The following is a 25,358-nucleotide window of genomic DNA, read 5'->3' as shown; positions in this document are numbered from 1 at the left end:
ATCCTTTTTTTTTTTTTTTTTTATTCATAATCACTGATCTTAGATCAATCTTTTTTATTTTTGTTATTTTCTTTTTTTTTTTTTTTTTTTTGTAACGGGTTACAAAAACTTAAAAAATTAATAAAAATAGACGTGTCCAAAATCACATACATTATTTTAATTAATTTTTTTTTTTGATATAATTTTTTTTTTTTCCTATTTAAAAATTTTTTTTTCATTTTTTTAATTTCATTTTTTCCCAAAACACTTTTTTTTTTTTTTTCAAATATTCATTTTTTAAAAATTAGTAATACATACATATAATAATAATAATAATAATAATAATAATAATAATAATAATAATAATAATAATAATAATAATAATAATAATAATAATAATAATAATAATAATAATAATAATAATAATAATAATAATAATAATAATAATAATATGATTGTGAATTCAAGGTCTTTATTAAATGAATTCCTTCAAAAATATAAAATTGGTCCTACACCTGTATTTTCTACAAAGAATGAAGGTTTAGATCATGATCCCTTTTTTACAGTACTTATTAAATTTTATTATTATTATTATTATTATTATTATTATTATTATTATTATTATTATTATTATTAATTATTATTATTATTGGTATTTATTTATTAACTAATCTAAATTTCTATAAAAATAAATAGACAACTTGCATTTATTTAGGTCATGAATTTGTTTCAACAAAAAAAAAGAGTAAAAAAGAAGCAGAAGCAGATTGTTCACAACTTGTATTAGATTTTTTAGAAAAAAGACAAACTCAGCAACAACCTCAACAACAACAATTTCAAAATCAAACTCTACCAATTCCAAAACTTTATCAACTTTTAAATCAACAGCCTCAAATTCAAACTCAAACTCAACCTCAACGACCAATATCTCCAACAATTAGATTACCTATTTCACCAACATTATCACCAAGTAGTGAAACACAATTTGAAATGAATAACCCTTTTCTACAACAACAACAACAACAACAACAACAACAACAACAACAACAACAACAACACCTACAACAACAAAATCAACAACAACTAATACAACAAATATTACAACTACAACAACAGACAGAACAACAAAGAATACAAAAACTAAAACATGCATTCTCACAACCACAATCACCACTACAACTACACTCACTACTACCACAACCACAACCGCAACAACAACAACAACAACAACAACAACAACAACAACAACAACAACAACAACAACAACAACAACAACAACAACAACAACAACAACAACAACAACAACTACAACAACAACTACAACAACTACAACAACTACAACAACTACTACTACAACAACAACAACAACAACAACAACAACAACAACAACAACAACAACAACAACAACAACAACAACAACAACAACAACAACAACAGATAGAACAACAGATAGAACAACCACAACTACAACCACTACAACAACCACAACTACAACCACTACAACAACCACAACTACAACAACTGCAACAACCACAACTACAACAACTACAACTACAACTACAACAACAACAACAACAATTAGATCAATTTTTGAAACAGCAACTTATTTTAGAACAAAAGCTAGATAAAATTTCAAAACAATTGGATAGGTTAGATAATACTACTTTTTCATCTATTTTTGAATCAATGAATTCGCTTCATGATAATCTTAAAATTTTAATTAACAATAAAAAAAATAATAAAAATAATAATAACAACAACAATAGTGGTAGCATTGATATAAATAACAATAATAATAATAATAATAATAACAGTGATTCCAATAGTATTAATAGCAAAATAGATTTTGATAATAATAAAATAAATAGAAATGCTTTAGAAGGTGATAATAATAATAATAATAATATTATTATCGGAATGTCAGGTCTCTCATTAACAAAGTCTGTAAATCTATTGGATGAACTTGCAAATGCAAAAAAAAATAAAAATAAAAATAATATTATCACAGAGGATTATAGTCTTGATGATAAAAAAAACAATAATGAAAGTACAAGTACAACTACAACTACAATAGCACTATCATCACCAAGTGATCAAGAATATAAAAATAATAAAGAAAAAAAAGTTGAAACAATAACAACAGCAACAACTACAGCGACAACAACAAAAACAGCAATTACATCAAGTATAGTAAAAGTTAAACCACCAAAGAAAATTAGAGAAAAAGGATTTAAAAGGATAAGAGACAAATTATTTAATTCAAATAATATAACAGAAATCACAGAATTATATGTTTATAAAATTATAATTTCAAATCCACCAAATATAATTAAATTTGAACATCAAGAAAAAGAATATGAATTCTCTAGTGAATTTTTATTATTCTCTATTAATAAATTACCAACTTTACCAGTGATTCATGTTTCAAATCTTGCAAATGATCATTTTGGTGTTGCAATTACAAATTTATTTGATGATCAACAACAACCAACTAAAATCCAATTAAAGAAAATTGAATTTGAAAAATTAATAACAATTCATAATTCATTCTTTTCAAAATTATTATGTCAAAAATATTTAAAAGTTAAAGATATAACAAATGAAAATAATTTTAATAATAGTCATTTAGTGATACCAAATATCAATGAAAACTATACAGATTTTAATAGATTATTTGATGATTTATTAAATTTATTCGATTTTGAATCAATTGAAGAACAAGATTTAACAATGGAAAGAATTAATCAACTTTGTAATGATAGAATCGTACTAAGTGATTATGGTGAATATTTCAATTGTCAATCAATTAGTGAAAATAGTGAAAAGAAATTACTTTTAGATTGTTTTCATTCAAGAGGTAAAAATGATAAAGAATATTGGATATCTAAATATATTGTATTCTTTGATAGTAATGGTAAATTTGAAAAACCAAATGATTGGAAATTAAAAAAACAAATCAATAATAATAATAATGATAATGATAATGATAATGGTTTAGAAGAAACAATAATAATAAATAATGAACCACCATTAGATTTAAAAGATTATCAAAGAAATTCAAAAATTTTAAGAAAGAATCCACTAGAAGTTGTAGTCGTTGGATTCCCATGTTTTGTTGGATTATTAGGTAAATTTGGTGTTTTACCATTAATTTGTGAATTGAAATGGAATTTAAAAGTATTGAAATTTATAAATGAATCAAACTATATTAAAGATATAGTTTGTAAATTTAAAAACAATACAAACAATCAAGTATTGAGAGAAGTTTTAACTCATCCATCAACAAAAGTAATTAGTGAACGTAAACCAATTGAAAAAGATCAATTTCAATCCTATAGACCATTTATGAAGGATTATCAACGTTTAGAGTTTTTAGGTGACTCAGTTTTAAAAATCACTTCATCTCTATATTTATTTAAAAAATTCGATAATGAAGGTGAAGGTTTATTATCAAAGAAAAGAGAATTCTACACAAAGAATGAATATTTAACTGAATTATCAAGAAGAATCGGTTTCGATTATATCTTACGTATTACAACCATTGGTGATCATTCAAAACCTCATGCTGATTTAATTGAAGCTTTCATTGGTGCAATTTATATTGAATGTGGTTTTAAAGATTCATTTGATTGGATTATTAAATGGATTTTTGATAATAGTTATTATGGTAGTGATAATAAAATTTATGGTGGTGGTGGTGGTGGTAGTGAAATCAATAATAATGATGAATTACCAATTATTGAAGATAATTTAATTAATTATAAATATTATGATCAAATTAATCAATATTTAAATTCAACAGATTTTAATGATCAAACAAATGAATTAGTTTCAAATGATCATTTCTATTCAAATCAAAATAATAATAATAATACAAATTTCTCTGAAAGATTAGAATTTTTAGGTGATGCAGTTTTAGATTTCATTGTTGCAGATTATCTCTTTTCAAAATATAAAGAACAACAAGAAGGTTACTTGACAGAATCAAAATCTAAATTAGTGAATAATGAAAATTTATCAAAAATTTTAAAATCAAATAAAAATATATTCTCTCCAAGTCAACAAGATTCATTTAAACATTTCTCTGTAAAAAGAATGGGTGATCATATTGAATCATATATTGGTGGTTTTTATCTAAAATTTGGTTTTGAAAAAACTAAAAATAGAGTTTATAAACTTTTTGATTTAAAATAAATAAAAATAAATAAATAAATAAATAAATAATAAATAAATAAATAAAAAAAAAAAAAAAAAATAAAAAAAAAAAATTAAGATATTTTATTCATATCCGATATTTTTGAAAAAAAAAAAAAAAAGTTTTGAAAAAAACGATTATTTCGTTTTTTTCAATTTTTTTCTCATTTTTCCCATTTTTTTTTTTTTTTTTTTTTTTTTTTATGGGTTGTGAAATTAATAACACTCTTTTAATCAATCTAAAAATATATATAAATAAATAACCATGGTTGTTGTTACTGAAGAAATTGTAAATGGATTAAAAGAAACATTAACAGATGTTTCACAACCAATTGCTAAAAGATTTAGATCATTATTTACATTAAGAAATTTAAATGGACCATTATGTATTGATGCTATGGCTAGTGGTAAGGTTTTATTAAATATAAATAAATGAATAAATAATATTAATATTAATATTAATTTAATTAATTAATTATAATTTTTAGCATTAAATGATAAATCAGCATTATTAAGACATGAAATTGCATATTGTTTAGGACAAATGGAAGATGAATATGCATTAAAAGTTTTAATTGATTTAGTAAAGAATAGTGATGAACATCCAATGGTACGTCATGAAGCAGCAGAGGCATTAGGAGCAATTGGTAGTGAAAGTGCTCATAAAACATTGAAAGAGTATTCAAATGATCCAGTTAGAGAGGTTAGTGAAACTTGTCAATTGGCATTATCAAGAGTTGAATGGTATGAAAAGAATAAACCAGAAACAGAAGAGGATAAAATGTATATGTCAGTAGACCCAGCTCCACCACTTAAAAAAGGATCTGTTAGCAGAGACGAATTAAGATCAAAATTTTTAGATTCAAATTTAGATATTTTCAATCGTTATAGAGCATTATTTTCATTACGTGATATTGGTGATGAACAATCTGTTCTCGCCTTATGCGATGGTTTAAAAGATCAATCTTCAGCTTTACTCAGACATGAGGTTGCCTTTGTTTTAGGTCAATTACAACATCGTGTAGCTATTGATCCATTAACAACTTGTGTTTTAGATGAATCTGAAAATGCAATGGTACGTCATGAAGCTGCTGAAGCTTTGGGCGCAATCGCTTCAACTGAAACTATCCCATTATTAGAGAAATTATTACAAGATAAAGAACCAATCGTTAGTGAATCTTGTGCTGTAGCTTTAGATGTAACTGAATATTTTAATAATACTGAATCTTTTCAATATGCTGATGGTATTAAAATTTTATTAGAAAAGAATTTGGTTGACCAACAACAAAAATAAATTTTTTAAAATAAAATATAAAATATAAAATATAAAATATAAAATATATAAAAAAAAAAAAAAATTTAAAATATAATATATATAAATTTATTTATTTATTTATTTAAAAAATAATAATAATTTAAAATTATTTTTTTTTTTTTTTTTTTTTTTTTTTATAATGGTGATGAAAACAGTTTAAAATTTAGTTTCTGGTCTTTCTTTAATATATTTTGCTACACCTTCATTTGATTCAAAAAATTTCTTTAATTCAGCGATTTTTGGATACTTTTCATCTGATAATTCACTGGATAAGGCTGCTTCCCCTCTGAATCTAATGTAATCAAAACCAACATAAACATATAAATCAGCTAATGTAACTGATGATCCAACTAAGAATCCAGTTTCTTGTAATTTCTTTTCAAATGAACCAAAGTATTTTTCATAAAGTTTTTGGAGTTTTTCTGGCTAAAAAATTTTGAATAGTTTTATTTGTTAGTATTAATATTTATTTTTTTTAATAAAAAAAAAAAAAAAAAAAAAACTTACAACTGGATTATTAAAAGCTGGGAAAATATCAGCGTGAATTGCAGTAACAATTTGATCAACTAAAAATTCTTCTTCAAGATTTTTACCCATAAAGTTGTGTTTTTTGGCAATGTATCTTGCAATGGTAGATGATTGTGTAAGAACAAAATCACCATCACGATAAATTGGTAATTGACCATATGGAAGAGTTGCACGAAGGGCATCTGAAATTTCAGTAACTGTAATATTTTCATATGGAATTCCAAGATAACTTAATAAAACACGAGAGAATTGACCTAATCCACGACTATAATTTTTTAAAATAATAATAATTAATAATTTATTTTATTTTTATTTTTATTTTTATTTTTATTTTTATTTTTACTCTATTTTTATATAATTTTAAAATTTACCCTTGGAAATAAGTTAAACTTGGGACTGATGATGTTGACATTTCAAATATTTAGTTTAGTTTTTTGTTTGTTTGTTTTGTTTAATTAATAATTTTTTGTTTTAATGAAAATAAAAAAAAAAAAATTTTCTATTTATAATTTTTTAAAAATAAACACCAGTTTTAATAAATAAAATTTGTGCAACCTTACAAAAAGCTTCTGACACATAATATAATCGATACAATCACCACATTAAATTTTAAAAAATAGATATTTTTGAAATTTCTATTTTTGAAAATTTAGTGGTGACAATTTAACTATTCACAAAAAAAAAGAACACCCTTCGAATAAAAATTAATAAAAGATATTTTTTTAAAAATTTTCTCGAACAATATATATATATTATGGGATAACATTCTTACATTTTGATTTTTTAATTTTGTTTTTCTTTTTTTTTTTTTTTTTTTTTTTTTTTTTTCACCCTTTAATAAAAAAAAAAAATTAATATCTTTTTTTTTTCAAGAGAAAATTACTGGTAATAATTAAAATGGATATATGATATTATTTATCTTATTATATTATTGTTTTTAATTTTAAACAAATCAATTTTTTTTTTTTTTTTTTTTTTTTTTTTTTTTTAATTTCATTTTTTTTTTTTTTTTTTTTTTCATTTTAATTTTAATTTTATTGAATTCAATCAAAAAAAAAAAAAAATCAAAGAAAAAGTCAAATGGAGGATATTGAAATAAATTTATCTAAAGACAAAAAAAAAGAGTTTACTCAACTTTTAGAAAGTACAACACCAACTGATAAACTTGCTTTATTTTTTAATTTACAAGAACAAAGAGTACTTATTTCAAATCAATTTACAAGGTATTTTTTTTTTTTTTTTTTTTCAAAATTTTAATATGCACTAATTTTTTTTTTTTAAAAAACAATTTCATTTTACAATTAGTAATTTTAAAAAATTTTTAAAAGATCAAAATATTGAAGAATACAATAAAGGTTGTCAATCAATTACAACTCAATTATCAAGTATAGGTGAAGAGATTATTCAAATACAAGAATCATTATCAACAACAAATCCTGAATGGTCAAAGATTATATCTGAAGTTAGAGAGAATGAAAAAACAAAGTTTATATTAGTAGGTATAAAAATAATAGTTAAAGTTTATTTTTGTTTTTTTTAATTTTATTTTTATTATTTCTAAACATTTTTTTTATGATTTGTTATTTTTATTTAGACAGCACAAAATCAAGTTTTAAAAGTAGAGATTGATAATAGCCAACAATTAACATCAAATAAACCAAATGAAAAACCAGCAGCAGGTAGTTGTTTCTATGAACATATTGAAAAATGTGAAAGTCAAATTAATGAAAATAGATTAAAGATTAATGATTGTATAGATACTATCAATGAAAAGTTAGAAATTTTAAAATATGATTTAAATGAAGCATTCGCTGGTTTAAATACTGATACAAGTAAAGAAAATCAATCTAATCATTCTCATCATCACCATGATCATAAATAAAATTTTTGTTCAAAAAAAAAAAAAAATAAATAAAAATAAAAAAAATAAAAATAAATATAAAACCAATAGTAATGTAAATAAATAAATAAATAAATATATTAAAATAATTTATTTCTCATCCCCCTTTTTTTATTTTATTTTTCATTTTTATTATTTGTTTTTTGTTATAATGTATTAAATTCTTTTTTTTATCATTCAAGGTAAAACAAGAAATTATTTATAATAGTTATTTTCTTTTCTATTTTTTTTTTTTTTTTTTTTTTTTTTTATCAACAATAATTACTTGTCATCTATTTAATTGGTCTAAATATAAAAAAACTAATTATATTTTTTATAATTTGTTCTGGAATTTGTACAACATCAATACCGACATTATCAAATTTTTTTTTTTTATTATTTTTTTTTTTATCGCAATGCATGATTTCAAATTAAAAAATGATTTCAGACTAAAAATAATAAAAAGTCAATATTTAAAAAAATCTTTTTTGTAATTTGGACGTGGGTTTAACGAAATTTTAAATTAGGTTGGTTGTATTAAAATTAAAAAAATAAAAAAAATAAAAAAAAATGAAAATATGAAATTTTTTTTTTTTTAATCAAAAAATATAAGTAGAAGATATTTCATTGATCAAAAAAAAAAAAAATAGCTAAAAAATAAAAATTAATTGTATTAATACAAATATATATAAATAAAATGACAAAAACAACAATGAAAGCAGCAGCATTTACACAGAAGAATGGTAAAATAGAGATTATTGAGTTACCAATCCCAGAACCAACTCAAGGTTGGATTAGAATTAAAGTTCACGCCTGTGGTGTTTGTCAAGGTGAAAATGTTTGTAAACATGGTAAATTATTATATAAAAAAAAAAAAAAAAAAAAAAAAAAAAAAAAAAAAAAAAAAAAAAAAAAAAAAAATTAATTATTAATAATTAAATTTAATAGGTGTAATGGGTAATTCATTTCCAAGAGTTCCAGGACATGAGGTTGTAGGTGAAATTGATAAATTAGGAGAAGGTGTTTGTAATGAAGAATATAAAATTGGTGAATTTGTAGGTGTTGGTTGGTTTGGTGGTAATCAATGTGGTAAATGTGAAACATGTTTAGAGAATGAATGGAAACATTGTAAGAAAGTAAACACTTGTGGTGTTACTTATGATGGTGGTTATGCAGAGTATATGATTGCACCAATTAGTGCACTTGTTAAAATACCAAAAGGAATGGACCCACTTGAAGCTGCACCATTGTTATGTGCAGGTGTAACAGTTTATAATTCATTTAGACATCAAGACATTAAAGTAGGTTCATTGGTTGGTGTTACAGGTATTGGTGGTTTAGGTCATTATGCAATTCAATTCTGTAAGAAAATGGGTTACCAAGTGATTGCAATGTCAAGTGGTAATTCAAAAGAACAACTCTCAAAAGAATTGGGTGCAGATTATTATGTTGATATGTCAAAGGATAATTACATTCAAGAGATTCAATCAATTGGTTCAGTTAAATGTATTTTAGCAACTGCACCAATTGCATCAACTGTTCAAGGTTTATTAGAGTCTTTAGGTATAAATGGTAAATTGGTGATTTTGGCTGCTTTCCATGAACCATTCCATGCAGATTCATTGACAATGATTGGTGGTTCTAAATCAATCGTTGGTTGGGCTTCTGGTGATAATCGTGATTCTCTTGATACTTTAAATTTTGCTCGTAATAATAATATTAAATCATTAGTAAATACTTTCCCATTGGAAAAAGCAAATGAAGCTTTTGAAAATATTGGTCAAGCAAAATTTAGACATGTTATTAAATTATTATAAAAAATAGTAATAATAATAAATAATTGATTGTAAAAAAAAAAAAAAAAAAAAGAATCTTTATTATAAATATATTTTTATTTTTTAATTTAATTGATTTTAATCAGCATATTGATTTCCTAAATATTTTAAATGTGTAATTGTTTTATTTTTTTTTATAATTTCATCAAATAATTCAAAAGATGGTATATTTGTTTCAAATGTTTTCAATTTTTTAAACAGAGATAAGAATGAAATAAAAATTTCAATTTCTGAGTCTGTTAAATCCTTTATTGTTTTTGTTAAATCTTGATATATACATTTATCATAAAAAACTAATTTCTTAATATTATAATTTCTTTTAAAAATTTCTTCAAATTCATAATTATTATTATTATTATTATTATTATTATTATTATTATTATTATTATTATTATTAATTTCATGACTAATATTATAATATTTTTGACAGAATTTGCAATTGCCAAATATTTTATCCCCACGTTCATCTTTAATTGATCTTAGATTGGGTGAAATTAGGTTATTAATTAAACAAATAAAACAAGTTTTAAAGTAAAGACAATCTATATTTTCTCCAAATAATAAAATTTGTTTTAGTTGAATTGGATAGATTGGACCTACATCTAATGATTTTAAATTTGGTAAATAATTAGATTTACCATCTAAAAATAATTGAAAAAGTGGATAAAAAAAAGCTTTTGATACTACTATTAATTTTTTAATTGAGTTTGACCAATGTTTAGTGATTTCAAAGAAAAAATCTCCACCAGCATAATTATCAATTATTAAGGTTTCTATGTTTTTCACTCTTTTTTTCAATTTTTCAACATTGTTTTTATTATTATTATTATTATTATTATTATTATTTTCTCCTTGTTGTTGTATAGAATCTCTAACCAATGAAAATTCACAAATATCAATTAAATTTGTTTGTTCACATTGATATAACGAATCAATTATTTCAAATTCATTTTGGTAATTTACATTTCTTAATATAAAGTTTTTAAAATTACCTTTACCTTGTTGATGTAATTTTGATAATTTCATTATTTTGTTATTTACTTCTTCTAATTCTATTTTTATATATTTGCAACCATTTGATTTTAATTTGTAAAATGATTTCTCTTTGTGATCATAATGCAGTTTTAATGTTTCAATATTTTCTTTTTTTATTATTGAATAATGTTGTTGTTGATCTTGGTCTTGATCATTATAGTTGAAATCGACTGATACTGTTAAAAAATTTGATAAGGTTTTAAACCATTCTCTTGAAACTAATGACATATTTAAAATTAAAGTTTTTATTCTTTTTTCATTTTTTCTATATCCACTAGTAACACTACTACTACTGCCACTACTACAAATATCTATTAATCGATTTTGACAATCGATATTATGGCTAATCAACCTAATTATAAACTTTTGGATGTATAATGGTAAAGTTATTATTGTCATAAAAAAAAAAAAAAATTATCTTTTTCGATATCTTTTTTAAATGATTAAAAAAAAAAAAATTTGAAATTTAATCACAAATCGGTTTTTTTTTTTTAAAAAAAAAAACAGGAAGAACTGAAATTTCTTAAAATTTGATTTGTTTTTTTTTTTTTTTATTATTATTTTTATTTTTTAATCACTTTATCTTAATACAATTTTTTTTTTTTTTTTTTTACATAGAGTTTACACTTTTTTTCACTATTTTTTTTTTTTTAATCATTTTATCTTAGTTTTGTTTTTTTTTATATTATTTTTTATTTTTTTTTTTTTTGTTTAGCACATTGAGCCAGAAATAAGAAATTTACTCTAATGATAGTCATTAAATTTTAAAAAACAAATAAAAAAATAATTCATTGATTTAAAATAAAAATTAAATGATAGTATTTGTTAATGTAATAAATCAAATAAAAACATTTACAAAAAAAAAATGAAAAATAAAAAAAAAAATAAAAGTGATTGTTTAAATTTAAAAAAACATTAAAAATGACTTGTTTTCAATTTGATTTATTTTAACATGTTTCTTCAACAGTTCCAAAAGGATCTTTAACATCACCTGATGAAACACATGAGAGACTAGAATAATCTGTTTCACAACATGGATTACAAAGAGCTAAACAAAAAAAAAAAAAAAAAAAAAAAAATTAGGTTTTAATAATTTGTTCAAAAAAAAAAAAAAAAAAAAAAAAAATTTACTTTTATATGGTTGATTATCAATACAAAAAAAAATTATAACTTCTTCATCATAATTTAATTTTGTTTCATTAGTTGCATACCAATAAAACCATGGATTTGATTGACAGTTTATATCGCCTGGAAATGTAGTTTGTCTGTGACCATATTGTGGAATATAATTTGGGTTTGTAGAGATTGAAATTTTGACAAAGTTATTTGCTTCTGCACCACTATTCCAAACATAATTAGGTGCTTGATAACATTCATTAATTTCAAAAGTTTTATCAGTTTCATTAACAATTTTTGAACATTTATTATCATGATATTGATTAATAGTTGCATTTGAATGATCATGGTTAAATTCAACCATAAAAAATTGTCTATCAAATGCAAAACATTCATTAACAATTAGCGAATAACCATTACCTGATGTTTCATCTCCTGAACAATCATGTTTTTCATATGGTGTCATATCTTTAAAATATAAATTAAAAAAAAGTTTTTTGTTATTATTATTATAATTGGAATCATAATTTAAATTATAATAAAATCATATAAAATATATTTACCTAAATAAGTCACTGATTTTGCAATATCATTTTTTAAAAATAAAATAAATAATGAAAAATTTATTCATTTCTTGAATTTTGTTATATTTTATATTATTTTTATTTTTTTTTTTTTTTTTAATTTTTTTTTTTTTTAGTTTGTAAATCTAAAAAATTATTGCAATCAAATTAATTTTTTTATAAATTCAGTTGACGAAGTTTTATTTTATTTTAAAAATCTAAAAAATATCCAAAAAAAACTTTGAAAAAAAAAAAAAAATAGTTTTTTTTCGGGATTATAAATAAAATTGATCAAATATTCAGGTGTATGACAACATTTTTTTTTGTAAAGAGTTTTGAAATAAGAATAACTCATTTTTTTGAGTAATTTTACTGTTACTTATATTAAAATTCTCTTAATAAGTCTAAATGTTTCTTTAAAGTAATTAAAAGTTTTAGAGAAGAAAAAAGATAGTAATAATAAAAACTACTCGAGTAGTTATTATTATTACTATCTTTTATTCTTTATTTGTAATTTAAATTAAAAACAGATCTAGAACTTCAAATTGCATTTTTTTTTTTTTTTTAACATCCAAACTTAAAAATAATGTTGTGGTAAAATTATTTAATAAATTTGTTAGATAAAAATAAAAAAAAAAAAAAAAAAAAATGCAAATTTATGATCTGATTTGTTAAATAAACATTATTTTTATTTTTTTAATCATAAATCTTTTTTTTTTTTTAATATTTTTTTTTTAAAAATTTTTTTTTTTTTTTTTGACCAAATAAATAGTTATCTTTTTTTTTTTTTTTTTTTTTTTTTTTCTCAATATTCAAGATGATAGGCGTGGTGGTTTCCATTGGGAAGCTTCTACAAAAGGGAAAAAAAATCGGAATTGCTCCAGGTGCTGTGGCAGCTTATGAAGCAATAAATTTTATTCACAAAAGATTCAATAAAAACTTAGAATATACAATTGAAAACTGTAAGAAAACTAAAGAAGTCTATGAAAAGGGGAAAGAATTAATTGTTGAAATCATCAGATAGGTATGTCAACATACCTCTCAAAAACCCACCAATGGTGCCAAATAATATAAACCCTACCGAACAGAATAAAAAGTCTTTTCAATCTTTTCTTTTTCGAAAGTAAATGCACCAAGGCGAAAGAGTTTTATGAAGATCTTCATAAAATTATAACCTACCTTTCATTAACAAATTTTAACCACCAAATAACTCCATTCACAACACCATCATCAGTTGAATATCTTCTATTTAAAATATTAAAGTAATTCACCATTAATTCGTACCACGTTCAGAAACAGATTTACTATTACACCATTATAATATTTAATTAAACTCAGAAAGTATTCCATTATCACACTCGGTTCAAACTTTATCAATATTAAATCATTATCAAATCTTTCAGATTCTAACATTTAATGTTGAAGTTGAAAATAAAGAAATATCAAAAGAAATTGGTAATATTCATGCAAATATTGCCTCGCTCATAGTAAATGGAAACAAAGAAGAAATTAATGAAATATTTCAAACATAATAAATTAAAATTATATTAAATTAAATTAAATTAAATAAATTATAAAGCTATTAATCATATTTAAATAATAATTATTTAATTTACATTTTTTTTATTTTTTTATAAAAATTAAATTATAATATTATAAAAAATATTTCTTTTTATTTTTTATTTTTTTTATTTAAAATTGTTTTATCTTGAATTTTGCACCCACCATTATGGATACAAATTCTTTTCAATACCACACAGGGTTTAAAAAATTGTAAAAAAAAAAAAAAAAAAAAAAAAAAAAAAAAAAAAAAAAAAAATTGGTGTGGGTGTGGGTTTTGTAAAAACCAAATGTATATATATTTTTGTTTTTCATCTCTTTGACAATGAAAAGACACAATCATTAAATCTGTTTGGTTGATGTTTTTATGGGTGGTATTTAATAAAAAATTCATTGACATAAAAAACATCACATAGTAATTTTTTTTAGCATCCTAATTTAATTCCATAATTTATAATTTTTTCACACATTTCCATTAATCATTAAATTTAATTTTTTTTTTATTATTTTTTTTTTAATATATATTTTTTTTTTTTTTTTTTTTTGAAAATATAATATTTCCTTTCAGTTAATTTAATACAATAAAAAATGTGGTACCAAAAATAGGAAATTATTTTATTATATTTTTAATTATATTTTTCTTTTTTTTTTTTTTTTTTTTTTTTTTTTCCAATCAATTATTTTTCACTCTTAACTTTTTTTTTAAAATATATTAAAACAAATAAAAAAACAAAATATAAATTAATATATAAAAATATAAAAATTAAAATGGACCATAGATCACCTGATGAAGAATTTTTTTTAGTATTAATTTCTCATTATTTATTAGGAGAAAGTTTTAAAATTCTTGTTGATGGAAATTTAATTAAAGAAGTTACTGAAAATGAATCATTATTAACTTGTGAAAGTTTGTATAAATTTAATAATATATTTATAAAAAATAAATATAAAAATAAATTAATAAATAATAATTTTTTAATTTTTTAATTTTAATTTTTTTTTTTTTTTTTTTTATTATCAGATGGATCAGTTCAATTTGTTATTGTTAATGAAAAAAAGAAAAAAAGAAAATTAAATGATACATCAGGAAATTGGAAACAAAATGGTGAAGAGAAACAATTGAAAACCAATTTTCCAACAGATTACAATTATTTACTTATTGAAAATAATGAAAAACACAATGAAAATATAAGAAACCTTTTCCAATGTGTTTGGAATTCAAAAGTAACAAAAAGAACTTTAACACTTCAAAAAAATGGTCGTAATTTTAAATTATGGGAATTTTCAATTCAATTAGATCCAAACTCAAAATGTGGTACTGAACTTTTATTTCGACATTATTTAAAAGATGATGAATCCATTTTAACCTCAATTAAATATAGAATGTGTTCAATGGTAATTGAATTAGTTCCAAGTTCAATTAAAACATTATATAATAATTTCCAACCAATAAGAATTAGAAATTACAATGATTTCATAAATTTATACTTAAAATTTATTGATTTAAATCCCGGTTATATAAATCATTTTGACAATCAAAATATTAACCAAAATAATAATAATAATAATTATAAAATAGATATAAATCATAATATAATAACTACTTCTCAAATTTATAATATAGTTGTACCAATTTTCAATATCGATAGTAATACCAATTGTCAGTCTTTACAACTCATTTCATCATCTGCAAATACTTCTCCTTCAAACTCTTTAAATTCTTCAACTACTAACTCTCCAAATTTTTCAAGTCAATTTTTAATAAATAATAATTATAATAATAATAATAATAATAATAATAATAATAATAATAATAATAATAATAATAATAATAATAATAATAATAATAATAATAATAATAATAATAAAAATAATAATAATAATAATAATAATAATAATAATAATAATAATAATAATTATAATAATAATAATAATAATAATAATAATTTCAATAGTAATAATTTGAATAATAATTATAATTATAATTATTATAATAGTTCAATGTATACGGCTTTAGTATCAATTGCAAAAAAAAAAAGAATTAAGTTGGTGGAGAATGAATATAGAACTAAAGGTAATGTTTTTCAATTAAATAGTTCACCAACAACCAAAAATGTACAAAATTATAATTCAAAATTTAATATTAATTATTTGGAATAAATAAAAAACAAAATTTTTTTTTTTCATTAAATGAATTTTTTAAAAAAAAAAAGAAAAAAAAAAAAATTAAATATATACTTGGTGATTATTATATTATATTTTATATTTATTTATGGTTTTGTTTGTTGAAAAAAAAAAAAAAAAAAAAATAAAAAAAAAAAAAAAAAAAAAAGGTGATGGGTGTATCTTGACTTTTTAATAATTTTTTTTTTGTGAAAAAATATTTTGACCAAAAGTTATATTTTGTTTTATTTAAAAAAAAATAGTTATGATTTCAAAAAATATTTTCTTTTTTTTTTTTATAACTTAAAATATATTCATTTATATTTTGGTCAGTTCCAAAATTAGAAAAAAAAAAAAAAAAAAAAAAATTGGAAAATAAAAAAAAAAAAAATATAAATAAAAAAAAAAATAAAAATAAAAAAAAATAAAAATTTTTAAATTAAAAAAAAAAAAATTTGTTGTGAAGATCAAAATTTCTTTTTTTTTTTTTATTTTTTTTCTCACCAAATTATAAAATTTTTAAAAAATGAATAGACCACCACAAGACGTAGAATTTAAAGCTGGTAAAGCTAAATTAACAGGTACAACAGTAACATCAGATTCAAGAAAGGGTTACTTAAAATTTGGTGTTGTATGTTTTTTAAAGAGAAAAAAAAAAAAAAAAAAAAAAGCAACACAATATAATACAATAAAATAAAATAAAATAAAATAAATAAAATATAATATAACATAACATATAATAATATAATAAAATAAAATGCATATTTATTAACATTTTTTAATTATTTATTTAAATAATAATTTATATATAGACACCAGAAGGATTAACATGTGTTCAATGGAGACCAAGAGATTCATCAGCATATGAAGATGAATTTTATTTTGCACCAGGTGAATCAAAATTTATCAAAGTACCTGCATGTAAAACTGGTAGAATGTATTACTTAAACTTTTCAGGTTCAGATCAAAAGGAATTCTATTGGTTACAAGAAGCAAATGTAGAAGGTGATGCTAAAATTGAAAAAGCACTTAAAGTTATTGAATCATATATTCCAGGTAATTTTTTTTTTAAATTAATTAATTTATTTATTGGTGTTTTATTTTTATATACATTTTTTTTTTTTTGTTTTTTTTGTTTATTATTTTTTGTTTCTATGAAGGTGTGAATATACATAAACGATAATAATAGCACTCAAATACTTACAACACTTATAAATATATTCTTTTAATAGACTTGTAAATAATATAAAATAAAATGAAATATGTGAAAAATTAAATAAAATAAAATAAAATAAAAATAATAATAATAATAATAATAAAAATAAAACAAAATTTATAAATAGTAATAATAAAGATGAAAACAAATGGAACAACAGTGACAATAATGGAAAAAAAAATAAAAAATCATATAACTAAATAATGTTAATAGACCCACCTTTTATTATTTTTATATAAAAAATCAAGAACTTTTAATTTGTTTTATACTCTTATTATTGAAAGTACTAATGAATCTTTTTTTTTTGGTTTTATTTTATTCTTTTTTTTTTTTTTAATGCACTTTTCTTTTTCTTTTTCTTTTCCTTTTTTTAGATGATGATGATGATGAAGAAATGGTAGTTGATACACCACCACCAACAACAACAATAAAACAAGAACCACCTAAAAACCCAACAATAAATGAAGTTTCACTAAGTCAACCAAAACCAACTACAACTCCACCACCATCAGCAACCAATTTAGATTTTATTAAAGATCTTTTTTCAAATTTACCAACACAACCAAAACAACCACAAATTACATTGGGTAAAATATTGACAGCAGAGAATTTAATACCATTCTTAAGAGAGAATCCAGAGATTAAAAAAGATTTAATTCAATATTTACCAGAGGAATATCAAAAGGATGAGAATATGATTAATGAAGTTTTACATTCTGCTCAATTTTTACAATCAATTGAAACCTTAGATTATGCAATTCATGAAGGTCATGGTCCTGAAATTGTCTCTCTTTTAGGTTATGAACCATCAATTGCTTCTCAAAGAGGTGTTGAGGGTTTCTTAACAAATATTCAAGAAGGTACAAATAAAAAGAAAAATAATAAATAATTAATTAAAATTGTATTATCAAAAATAAAAAAAAAAAAAAAAGAATAATAAATTCTAATTTATTTGGGTTTTATATTAAAACTCTTTTTTTTTTTTCTATTTGTTTACTATAATATATTTACACAAAGGAAGGTGGTTGTTGATGTTACATATTTTTTTTTTTTTAGTATTCTTATTTTATATTTTCATTATTAAAATTATCAGTATTATTATTATTATTAATATTATTATTATTTTCTAAACTATTTTGTACAAAAGAAAAATCATTTTGTTGAAGTTGTTGTGGTGTTGGATTAGATGCGGGTGGAGGTAAAGGGCCATTACCTTTAGATGAATAAATTGAAGGTTCTGTAACTATTAAATGTGGTGATTGAATTTCTGATGGTGGTGGTAATGATGTTGATGTTTGTTGTTGTTGTTGTTGTTGTTGTTGCTGTTGTTGTTGTTGTTGTTGTTGTTGCTGTTGTTGTTGTTGTTTCTTTTTTTGTTGTTGTTGTTGATAAAGTACAAATAACATTTTTTGTTCTTCTACAGAACAATCATCAAATAATAATTCTGGATTCCTAAAAAGTTCATGAATTGTCACTAATATGAAAAAAAAAAAATGAATGGTTAATAATAATAATAATAATAATAATAATAATAATAATAATAATAATAATAATAATAATAATAATATAATAATAATATTAAATAATATTAAATTACATACTTTCAGGACCTTTAGGATCATTTGAATCATTTGAATCATCTTGATTTGGTTTTAAAGTATTTTGAAAGAATATACAAACCGATTCTAAAAAGAAATTTGGTCTTTCGCTATTATGACCACCTTTTAATAATAACCTATTCTTATCACCATTATATTTTTCAAATAATTTCTCAGAATGATGTGGACGTACGAAATTATCAGATTCACCATGAGCAAATAGAGCGGGTATGTAAACTTGATCGGCAATATTTAAAACATCCAATTCTTTTATATCGAAATGAGCCCTCTTTTTAATTGAACCTCTAACCATTTTCAAACCTAATGAGATCATAAGTTTTGGTAATTTTTGAACGGCGGAATGTACCAATTCCTCTGCGACTTTATATAATGATGAAAAGGGTGAATCTAAAACCATACCTGCAATTGAAGGATCATCACGTGCATATAGGATTGATGTAACAGCACCCATACTTCTACCCCACAATCCAATGGTTGATATTTTGCCAGTATCTCTTAAATGTTTGACAATCACTCCAACATCTTCCTTTTCAAAATATCCCAATGATACATATTGTCCACCACTTAATCCTGATCCACTAAAATCAAATACCAATACCGTTATATTCATTGGTAATAAAGTTCTAACGCATTCCATTGCATCTAACCTACATCCACTATTACCATGACAATAAATTACACATGGTTGTTTTCTTTTTTTTTTTTTTAAAAATAATATTAAAAAAAAAAAAAAAAAAATTAATAAATTGATTTCTATATTTATTTTATTTTATTTATTTTTATTTTACTTACTCTCCAGTTTCCCAATATTCAGATTGTTTAAAATGACTACATTGAATTGAATGACCTCTTGGATTAATTAATTCAAAATCATTTCTAACATAAGTTTTTAATGGATGTCCTAATGAGAATGCTTTTGGTCCTAAATCATCTAAAGAGTATGTATATCTTGGTGGTCTAATAATCATATTACATAATGAATCATAATGTGCTCCAAAATTAAATAATGATGGATTACTTTGTTGTTGTTCATGTTCTTGTTCTTGTTGTTCTTGTTGTTGTTGTTGTTGTTGTTGTTGTTGTTGTTGTTGTTGTTGTTGTTGTTGTTGTTGTTGTTGTTGTTGTTGTTGTTGTTGTTGTTGTTGTTGTTGTTGTTGTTGTTGTTGTTGTTGTTGTTGTTGTTGTTGTTGATTTGCTGTTGATGTAGTGGTTGTAGTAGTGGTTGTAGTGGTTGTATTTGGTGAACCACTGCCACTACTACTGCTGCTACTACTATTTGTATTTTCTGTACTTTTATTTAAACTATTACTACTACTTGAACTTGAACTTTTATTTAATGATTTTCCATTGCTTTCTTTTTCTTTTCCATTTTGTGAAACTGATAAAGAACTTTTGGTCATCCTCTTTTATTTTTTTTTTCTTTTTTTTTTATTTATACTGGAAAAATTATATTACTTTTTATTTAATAAAGTGTGTGAGTGTGTGTATATGTGTGTATATATATTTTGTATCTATGATATTATTATTTATATTGTGTGATGGTAGATTAAAAAAACAAAAATGTTACACACTAAAATTTAATTATTTAAAAAAAAAAAAAATAAAAAAAAAATAAAAAATAAAAAAATAAAAAAAGTTATAAGGAGTTGGTGTGAATGAAAACAAAAAAAAAAAAAAAAAAAAATTTAGGTAAAAATTGTGGTGTTATTAAAACAAAATTATTAAAAAAAAAAATAAATAAATAAAATTATTAAGAATTTAATAACCAAAAAAAGTGTAAATTACAAATTATAGTTTTATTTTCCAAAAACACACAAGATTGATATGTTGAAAACCACTAACAACTATAACTCCTTTTAATGTTTGGAAAAAAAAAAAAAAACAAAACAAATTATAGTAATAAAAAAATCACAAAAAAAGATATATTGCGTGTGTATTTATTTATTTATTTTAAATTTGAATAAGAATAGCAAATAGTTTTTTTTTTTTTTAAAAATTTTTCTAATTTCTTTTTTTCTAATTTCTTTTTTTATTTTTTTTTTATTTTTTTTTATTTAAATTAATTTAATTTTAAAAATTTTTTTTTTTCTTGAACGATTTCTAAAATTTTTTTTTTTTTTTTTTTTTTTTTTTATTTTTTTTTTTTTATTTTTATTTTTGTTTGTTTTTTATATTTGGTTTGGATAAAAATAATTTTTTTTTTGAAAATGATTTATTGGTGGGTGAAAAAATTGTATTGTTATAATAATCAATTTGATGATCAACTATTAATTATGCAACCAATTTTTTTTTTTTTTTTTTCTGTGAACCCACTCTTTGTAAATGTGACCCACCAAAACGCACCAATGATATAAAACTAAAATTACATTATTGTTGATTTATTTTTAAAATTTTATAAATAATAAAAAAAAAAAAAAAAATCAGCATTTTGTGCTCTCTGTTATCGAATTCGCACCATCACAATTTTTTTTTTTTTTTTCATTTTCCAAAAAATAAAGATTTATTATTATTATTATTATTATTATTAATAATTAATTATCAATCTCCTCCCTCAGGCAAATGAATTTTTTTTATTTTTATTTTTAATTTTTTATTTTTAATTTTTTATTTTTAAATATTTGAATTTTAGTTTAAAAGATAGAATATAAATAATTTTGTTAATGCACCAACGATTGAACAAAAAATATTTTAATAAATTCACCATTAGTGAGAACAGCACTGACTTACCTCCACTATCACATACCATTGATTCTTTTTATATTATTTTATTTTATTTTATTTTTATTTTATTTTAATTTTATTTTTATTTTTTTTTTTTATTTTTATTTTATACTATTTTTATTTTATTTTATTTTATTTTTATTTATTACATTTTTATTTTATTTTAAAGATAATTATTTGAATTTTAGAAAAAAAAAATTTAGATAAGATTACTCTTTTTTTATTTCATTTACAAATTGTAAAATTGGGATTTATTTTTGGTTGGTTTAATATTTAAATTATAATTTAATTTTTGTAATTTTAATTACAACCACAATTGTTTGAACCTCCAGTTAAAATGGAACCCCCTCCAAGCTTCCATAAGTTTCAACAAGAATACCACCAGGGTTACGACCAATTCCACCGAGAAATCCTGGATTGCTAATGCTAATGCCGCCACGGCGTTCAATTGAATTCATTGATTGTAAAGAAGATAATGAATTTGATAATGATGATAAATTATTTGATTTCGAAATTGATTTAACATTACTAATTGATGAAATTAAACCTATATAAAATTATTATTAAATTTTTAAAAAACAAATAATTTAAATATTTTTTTTTTTTTTTTTTTTTTTACAAAAAATAAAGCATACCTAAGATTGTCATTTTTTGATATTATTTAATAGTATTATTTGTTTGTTCGTTTTGGAATATTAATAAAAAAATAAATAAATAAAAAAGTATTTATCACTACGTTATCAAACAGGGTCTGAAAAAAAAAAAAAAAAAAAAAGAGAAAAAAAAACAGCTGTGTTATTTTTATTTGTGTGCAAATATAAAATTTAATATAAATTTTTGTTTTTGTTTTTTGGACCCCCTTTTTAAAAAGGGGTTAATATATTTTATTGATGTAGTTAATTTATTATCTTTTGAAAACAATAATTTGATATATTAATCGAGAGTGATGGAAGATTATAATCATATCGAGGACAGCCAAACGGAGATTTCTATTCAAAAGCATAATGTAAAAAAAAAAAAAAAAAAAAAAAAAAAAAAAAAAAAAAAAAAAAAAAAAAAAAAGAATTTTGAGTAATTAATGAGGTTTTTGATAAAAATTCATTTTCTTTATGATTAATCTTTTTGATTGAATGATTTTTTTTATTTTTTTATTTTTTTTTAAATTTATTATTATTTAAATTTTCTTATCCAGGGATAATTTAATTTGGAATTTTTTTTTTTTGTGATTTTTTTTTTTTATATTTAAAAGACAAACTTGTAATTTAAAGTTACAACTCTTATTAATTTTTTAAATAAAGAACAACTTTGAAAAATAATAAATTTAAAAAATAATTTTAAAAAAAGTATAATTAAATAATTCTATTTTTTTTTTTTTTTATTTTACAAATTAAAAAATTGGGTTTTATTTTTGGTTGGTTTAATATTTTAATTATAATTTAAGTTTGTAATTTTAATTACAACCACAATTGTTTGAACCTCCAGTTAAAATGGAACCGACTCCGTGTAAAACAGAACCAATGATTACACCAGTACCAACAAGAACACCACCAACAAGACCACCAACTCCACCGAGTAATCCTCCATTTCCACAACCACCACCACATTGAATTGAATTCATTGATTGTAAAGAAGCATCCTCACCCTTTTATGATGTTTTTGTATGATTGGATTTTTAAATTTTAAAGTGAGAAAAAAATTTAGGAACTTCGGACGAAAGTTGAAAATTTTTTTTTTTTTTTTTTTTCCGGCAAAAATGAAAAATATTTAATAAAAAAAAATTGAGCGAATATAGCCACTTCCACAATATACATATAAAAGAGCTTTATTTTTTGTATTTGTTAATTTTAATTAATATTGAGATATAGTAAATTTTGAGGCTTGTCAACAACGAGAATCGATGCCTGAATCTGAGGAAAAATAAAAATCTATGGTTTACCGGTGACTCGACCAATGAGTAATGGTAGACGTAGAATTAAATTCTAAGTTGAAATCACTTGATCCGGTTTATCTACGGGGTCATTAAGGTACCAAAAATTAAAATTACTGAAAAAAAAATTTTAAAAAATTTTCAAAAATTTTTTTATATGGAGAAATTTTTTTTCGGAAAATCGAAAAAAATTCTGCGCGTAAATCGTCTCGTTAAAATTTAATTCTTTTTGAGTATGTTAATGATCTATCGTGTATCTAACTTCTGTATTTCGCTTTTTGCACTCAATTTTTTTTTATTAAATATTCAATCGAATCTTTGGCGGGTGGTAAGTGAAAAATCACCATTTTTCCCAAGTTTTTTTTGGTGTAAGGAGGCTAAGTAAAAAGTCCCTCGTGTTCACTCGACCGACGGTTCCTAGTAAGCTTTCCAGAGCATTTGGGATAATCTGACACAAGATCGTATTTTAAAGGGGGGTACTGGACCCCCTAAAAAATTCGCCAAGTTGACACACCAAAAACAGTGTTTTTTCGTGGATTTTTCAAGGAACTTTATAGATATTTTAATTAACGAAATTGAGTGAATGTAGACCCATAAAAGTAGCAACTAGACTCAATGAGAGATATTCTGACACATTTTACCAAATAGCTTATGTGCATATAGTGAATATAAAGACTGGGGACGAAAAGTGAAAATTTTCCAATAAATTCAAAAATTGGTGTATTTTAGCGAAAAATTTAAATGGTGTCGTTCCTTATCAATCAAAGTTTTTTTAAAAGATAGATATTTTAATTTTACACTTACTGTTACCTCACGGCAGAGTCAACCAAGTAACACAATTTTTTATTTAACTCGGAAGTTCGTAAAAATATGACATTGGATCCTCATTTACAGATTACAGTGGTTTTATGGTGAGTCGACCGTGAGGTAACTGTAATTAGTTATATTCTTGGCGATGTTAATGTATTTTTCCGTTTTTGCCTAGGGGGTCACGATCAAAACTTATTAAAATTTTGGCGCCAAAAAATTTTTCATATAAAAAAAAAAAAAATTAATGTGAGAAATTTCAATTTGGAGGTTCGAAAAAAATTCGAAAAAAATATGTACTATTTTTTTATTCCAATGATTTTTAGATATAATATAGCTGAAAATGAGGGCTATCTTTTGTATGTCTTACTTTTTAAATGGCAAGTTAAAAAAAAAATTGGTTTACAAAAAACTTTCTCAAGTACCCCCTATTTTTGGGGGTAAAAAAGTGCAAAATTTCACTGTAACTTTCATAAATATTACTCCTATTTAGTTCACTCGACCGACGGTTCCTAGTAAGCTTTCCAGATGTACTGACACAGCCTCGAAACAACGCGCGTAGTCTGGCGGGTCAAATAGACCCCTAAAAAAATTCTGAAAAAATCGCTGTTTTTTGGTGTTTTTTCGTAGGTGATAACTTTTCATTAAAATAAAAGGAATATTACTCGTAGGATTTAAAAACGTATATGTTTTTAAACATTCTCAAATTTATAGAAAATTTATAGGAAATAGGAACAATTTACTTATGAATGATTTTTAAATATAAAAACCCCGATCCATTTTTGAAAAATCGATTTTTTTTAAATTTTTAGCGAAAAATATTTAAATTTTTAAAATGACTTTAAATTTGAACCGGACTTTGATTTTTATAGATTACTAGTCATTTGACATCAACACATCA

At 21.7% G+C, this 25,358-nt stretch overlaps 10 protein-coding genes across 10 annotated transcripts; 6 read left to right on the top strand and 4 right to left on the bottom strand.

The window, feature by feature from the left end:
- Positions 1–430: 430 nt before the first annotated feature.
- Positions 431–4,173, top strand: drnA-1 (dicer-like protein; the record flags this gene model as incomplete). Its single annotated transcript, XM_639924.1, has 2 exons — positions 431–544; positions 676–4,173. 2 exons carry the CDS (start codon positions 431–433, stop codon positions 4,171–4,173), a joined length of 3,612 nt encoding a protein of 1,203 aa, XP_645016.1.
- Positions 4,174–4,438: 265 nt separating this feature from the next.
- dohh-1 (PBS lyase HEAT-like repeat-containing protein) lies at positions 4,439–5,467 on the top strand (the record flags this gene model as incomplete). The annotated part of the gene is made up of 2 exons (XM_639923.1): positions 4,439–4,580; positions 4,662–5,467. 2 exons carry the CDS (start codon positions 4,439–4,441, stop codon positions 5,465–5,467), a joined length of 948 nt encoding a protein of 315 aa, XP_645015.1.
- A 177-nt stretch (positions 5,468–5,644) lies between these two features.
- Positions 5,645–6,428, bottom strand: DDB_G0272632 (hypothetical protein; the record flags this gene model as incomplete). The annotated part of the gene is made up of 3 exons (XM_639922.1): positions 5,645–5,914; positions 5,996–6,281; positions 6,388–6,428. The coding sequence occupies 3 exons, from the start codon at positions 6,426–6,428 to the stop codon at positions 5,645–5,647; spliced, it is 597 nt and encodes a 198-aa protein (XP_645014.1).
- Positions 6,429–7,096: 668 nt separating this feature from the next.
- DDB_G0272630 (hypothetical protein) lies at positions 7,097–7,898 on the top strand (the record flags this gene model as incomplete). The annotated part of the gene is made up of 3 exons (XM_639921.1): positions 7,097–7,239; positions 7,322–7,511; positions 7,611–7,898. 3 exons carry the CDS (start codon positions 7,097–7,099, stop codon positions 7,896–7,898), a joined length of 621 nt encoding a protein of 206 aa, XP_645013.1.
- Positions 7,899–8,592: 694 nt separating this feature from the next.
- On the top strand, positions 8,593–9,712 carry DDB_G0272628 (zinc-containing alcohol dehydrogenase; the record flags this gene model as incomplete). Its single annotated transcript, XM_639920.1, has 2 exons — positions 8,593–8,746; positions 8,844–9,712. 2 exons carry the CDS (start codon positions 8,593–8,595, stop codon positions 9,710–9,712), a joined length of 1,023 nt encoding a protein of 340 aa, XP_645012.1.
- A 96-nt stretch (positions 9,713–9,808) lies between these two features.
- Positions 9,809–11,164, bottom strand: DDB_G0272873 (hypothetical protein; the record flags this gene model as incomplete). Its single annotated transcript, XM_639919.1, has 1 exon — positions 9,809–11,164. One exon carries the CDS (start codon positions 11,162–11,164, stop codon positions 9,809–9,811), a length of 1,356 nt encoding a protein of 451 aa, XP_645011.1.
- A 548-nt stretch (positions 11,165–11,712) lies between these two features.
- Positions 11,713–12,347, bottom strand: DDB_G0272793 (hypothetical protein; the record flags this gene model as incomplete). Its single annotated transcript, XM_639918.1, has 2 exons — positions 11,713–11,813; positions 11,897–12,347. 2 exons carry the CDS (start codon positions 12,345–12,347, stop codon positions 11,713–11,715), a joined length of 552 nt encoding a protein of 183 aa, XP_645010.1.
- Positions 12,348–14,772: 2,425 nt separating this feature from the next.
- Positions 14,773–16,164, top strand: DDB_G0272626 (hypothetical protein; the record flags this gene model as incomplete). Its single annotated transcript, XM_639917.1, has 2 exons — positions 14,773–14,911; positions 15,026–16,164. The coding sequence occupies 2 exons, from the start codon at positions 14,773–14,775 to the stop codon at positions 16,162–16,164; spliced, it is 1,278 nt and encodes a 425-aa protein (XP_645009.1).
- Positions 16,165–16,693: 529 nt separating this feature from the next.
- Positions 16,694–18,272, top strand: adrm1-1 (adhesion regulating molecule family protein; the record flags this gene model as incomplete). Its single annotated transcript, XM_639916.1, has 3 exons — positions 16,694–16,798; positions 16,980–17,223; positions 17,758–18,272. The coding sequence occupies 3 exons, from the start codon at positions 16,694–16,696 to the stop codon at positions 18,270–18,272; spliced, it is 864 nt and encodes a 287-aa protein (XP_645008.1).
- A 172-nt stretch (positions 18,273–18,444) lies between these two features.
- rsc11-1 (alpha/beta hydrolase fold-1 domain-containing protein) lies at positions 18,445–20,402 on the bottom strand (the record flags this gene model as incomplete). Its single annotated transcript, XM_639915.1, has 3 exons — positions 18,445–18,857; positions 18,985–19,694; positions 19,795–20,402. 3 exons carry the CDS (start codon positions 20,400–20,402, stop codon positions 18,445–18,447), a joined length of 1,731 nt encoding a protein of 576 aa, XP_645007.1.
- Between the last annotated feature and the right edge of the window lie 4,956 nt (positions 20,403–25,358).

Source organism: Dictyostelium discoideum (assembly GCF_000004695.1).
Source record: "Dictyostelium discoideum AX4 chromosome 2 chromosome, whole genome shotgun sequence".
Taxonomy (NCBI): Eukaryota; Evosea; class Eumycetozoa; order Dictyosteliales; family Dictyosteliaceae; genus Dictyostelium; species Dictyostelium discoideum.
The sequence above is the reverse complement of the archived record's forward strand: the minus strand, read 5'-3'. Positions and strand labels throughout refer to the sequence as shown.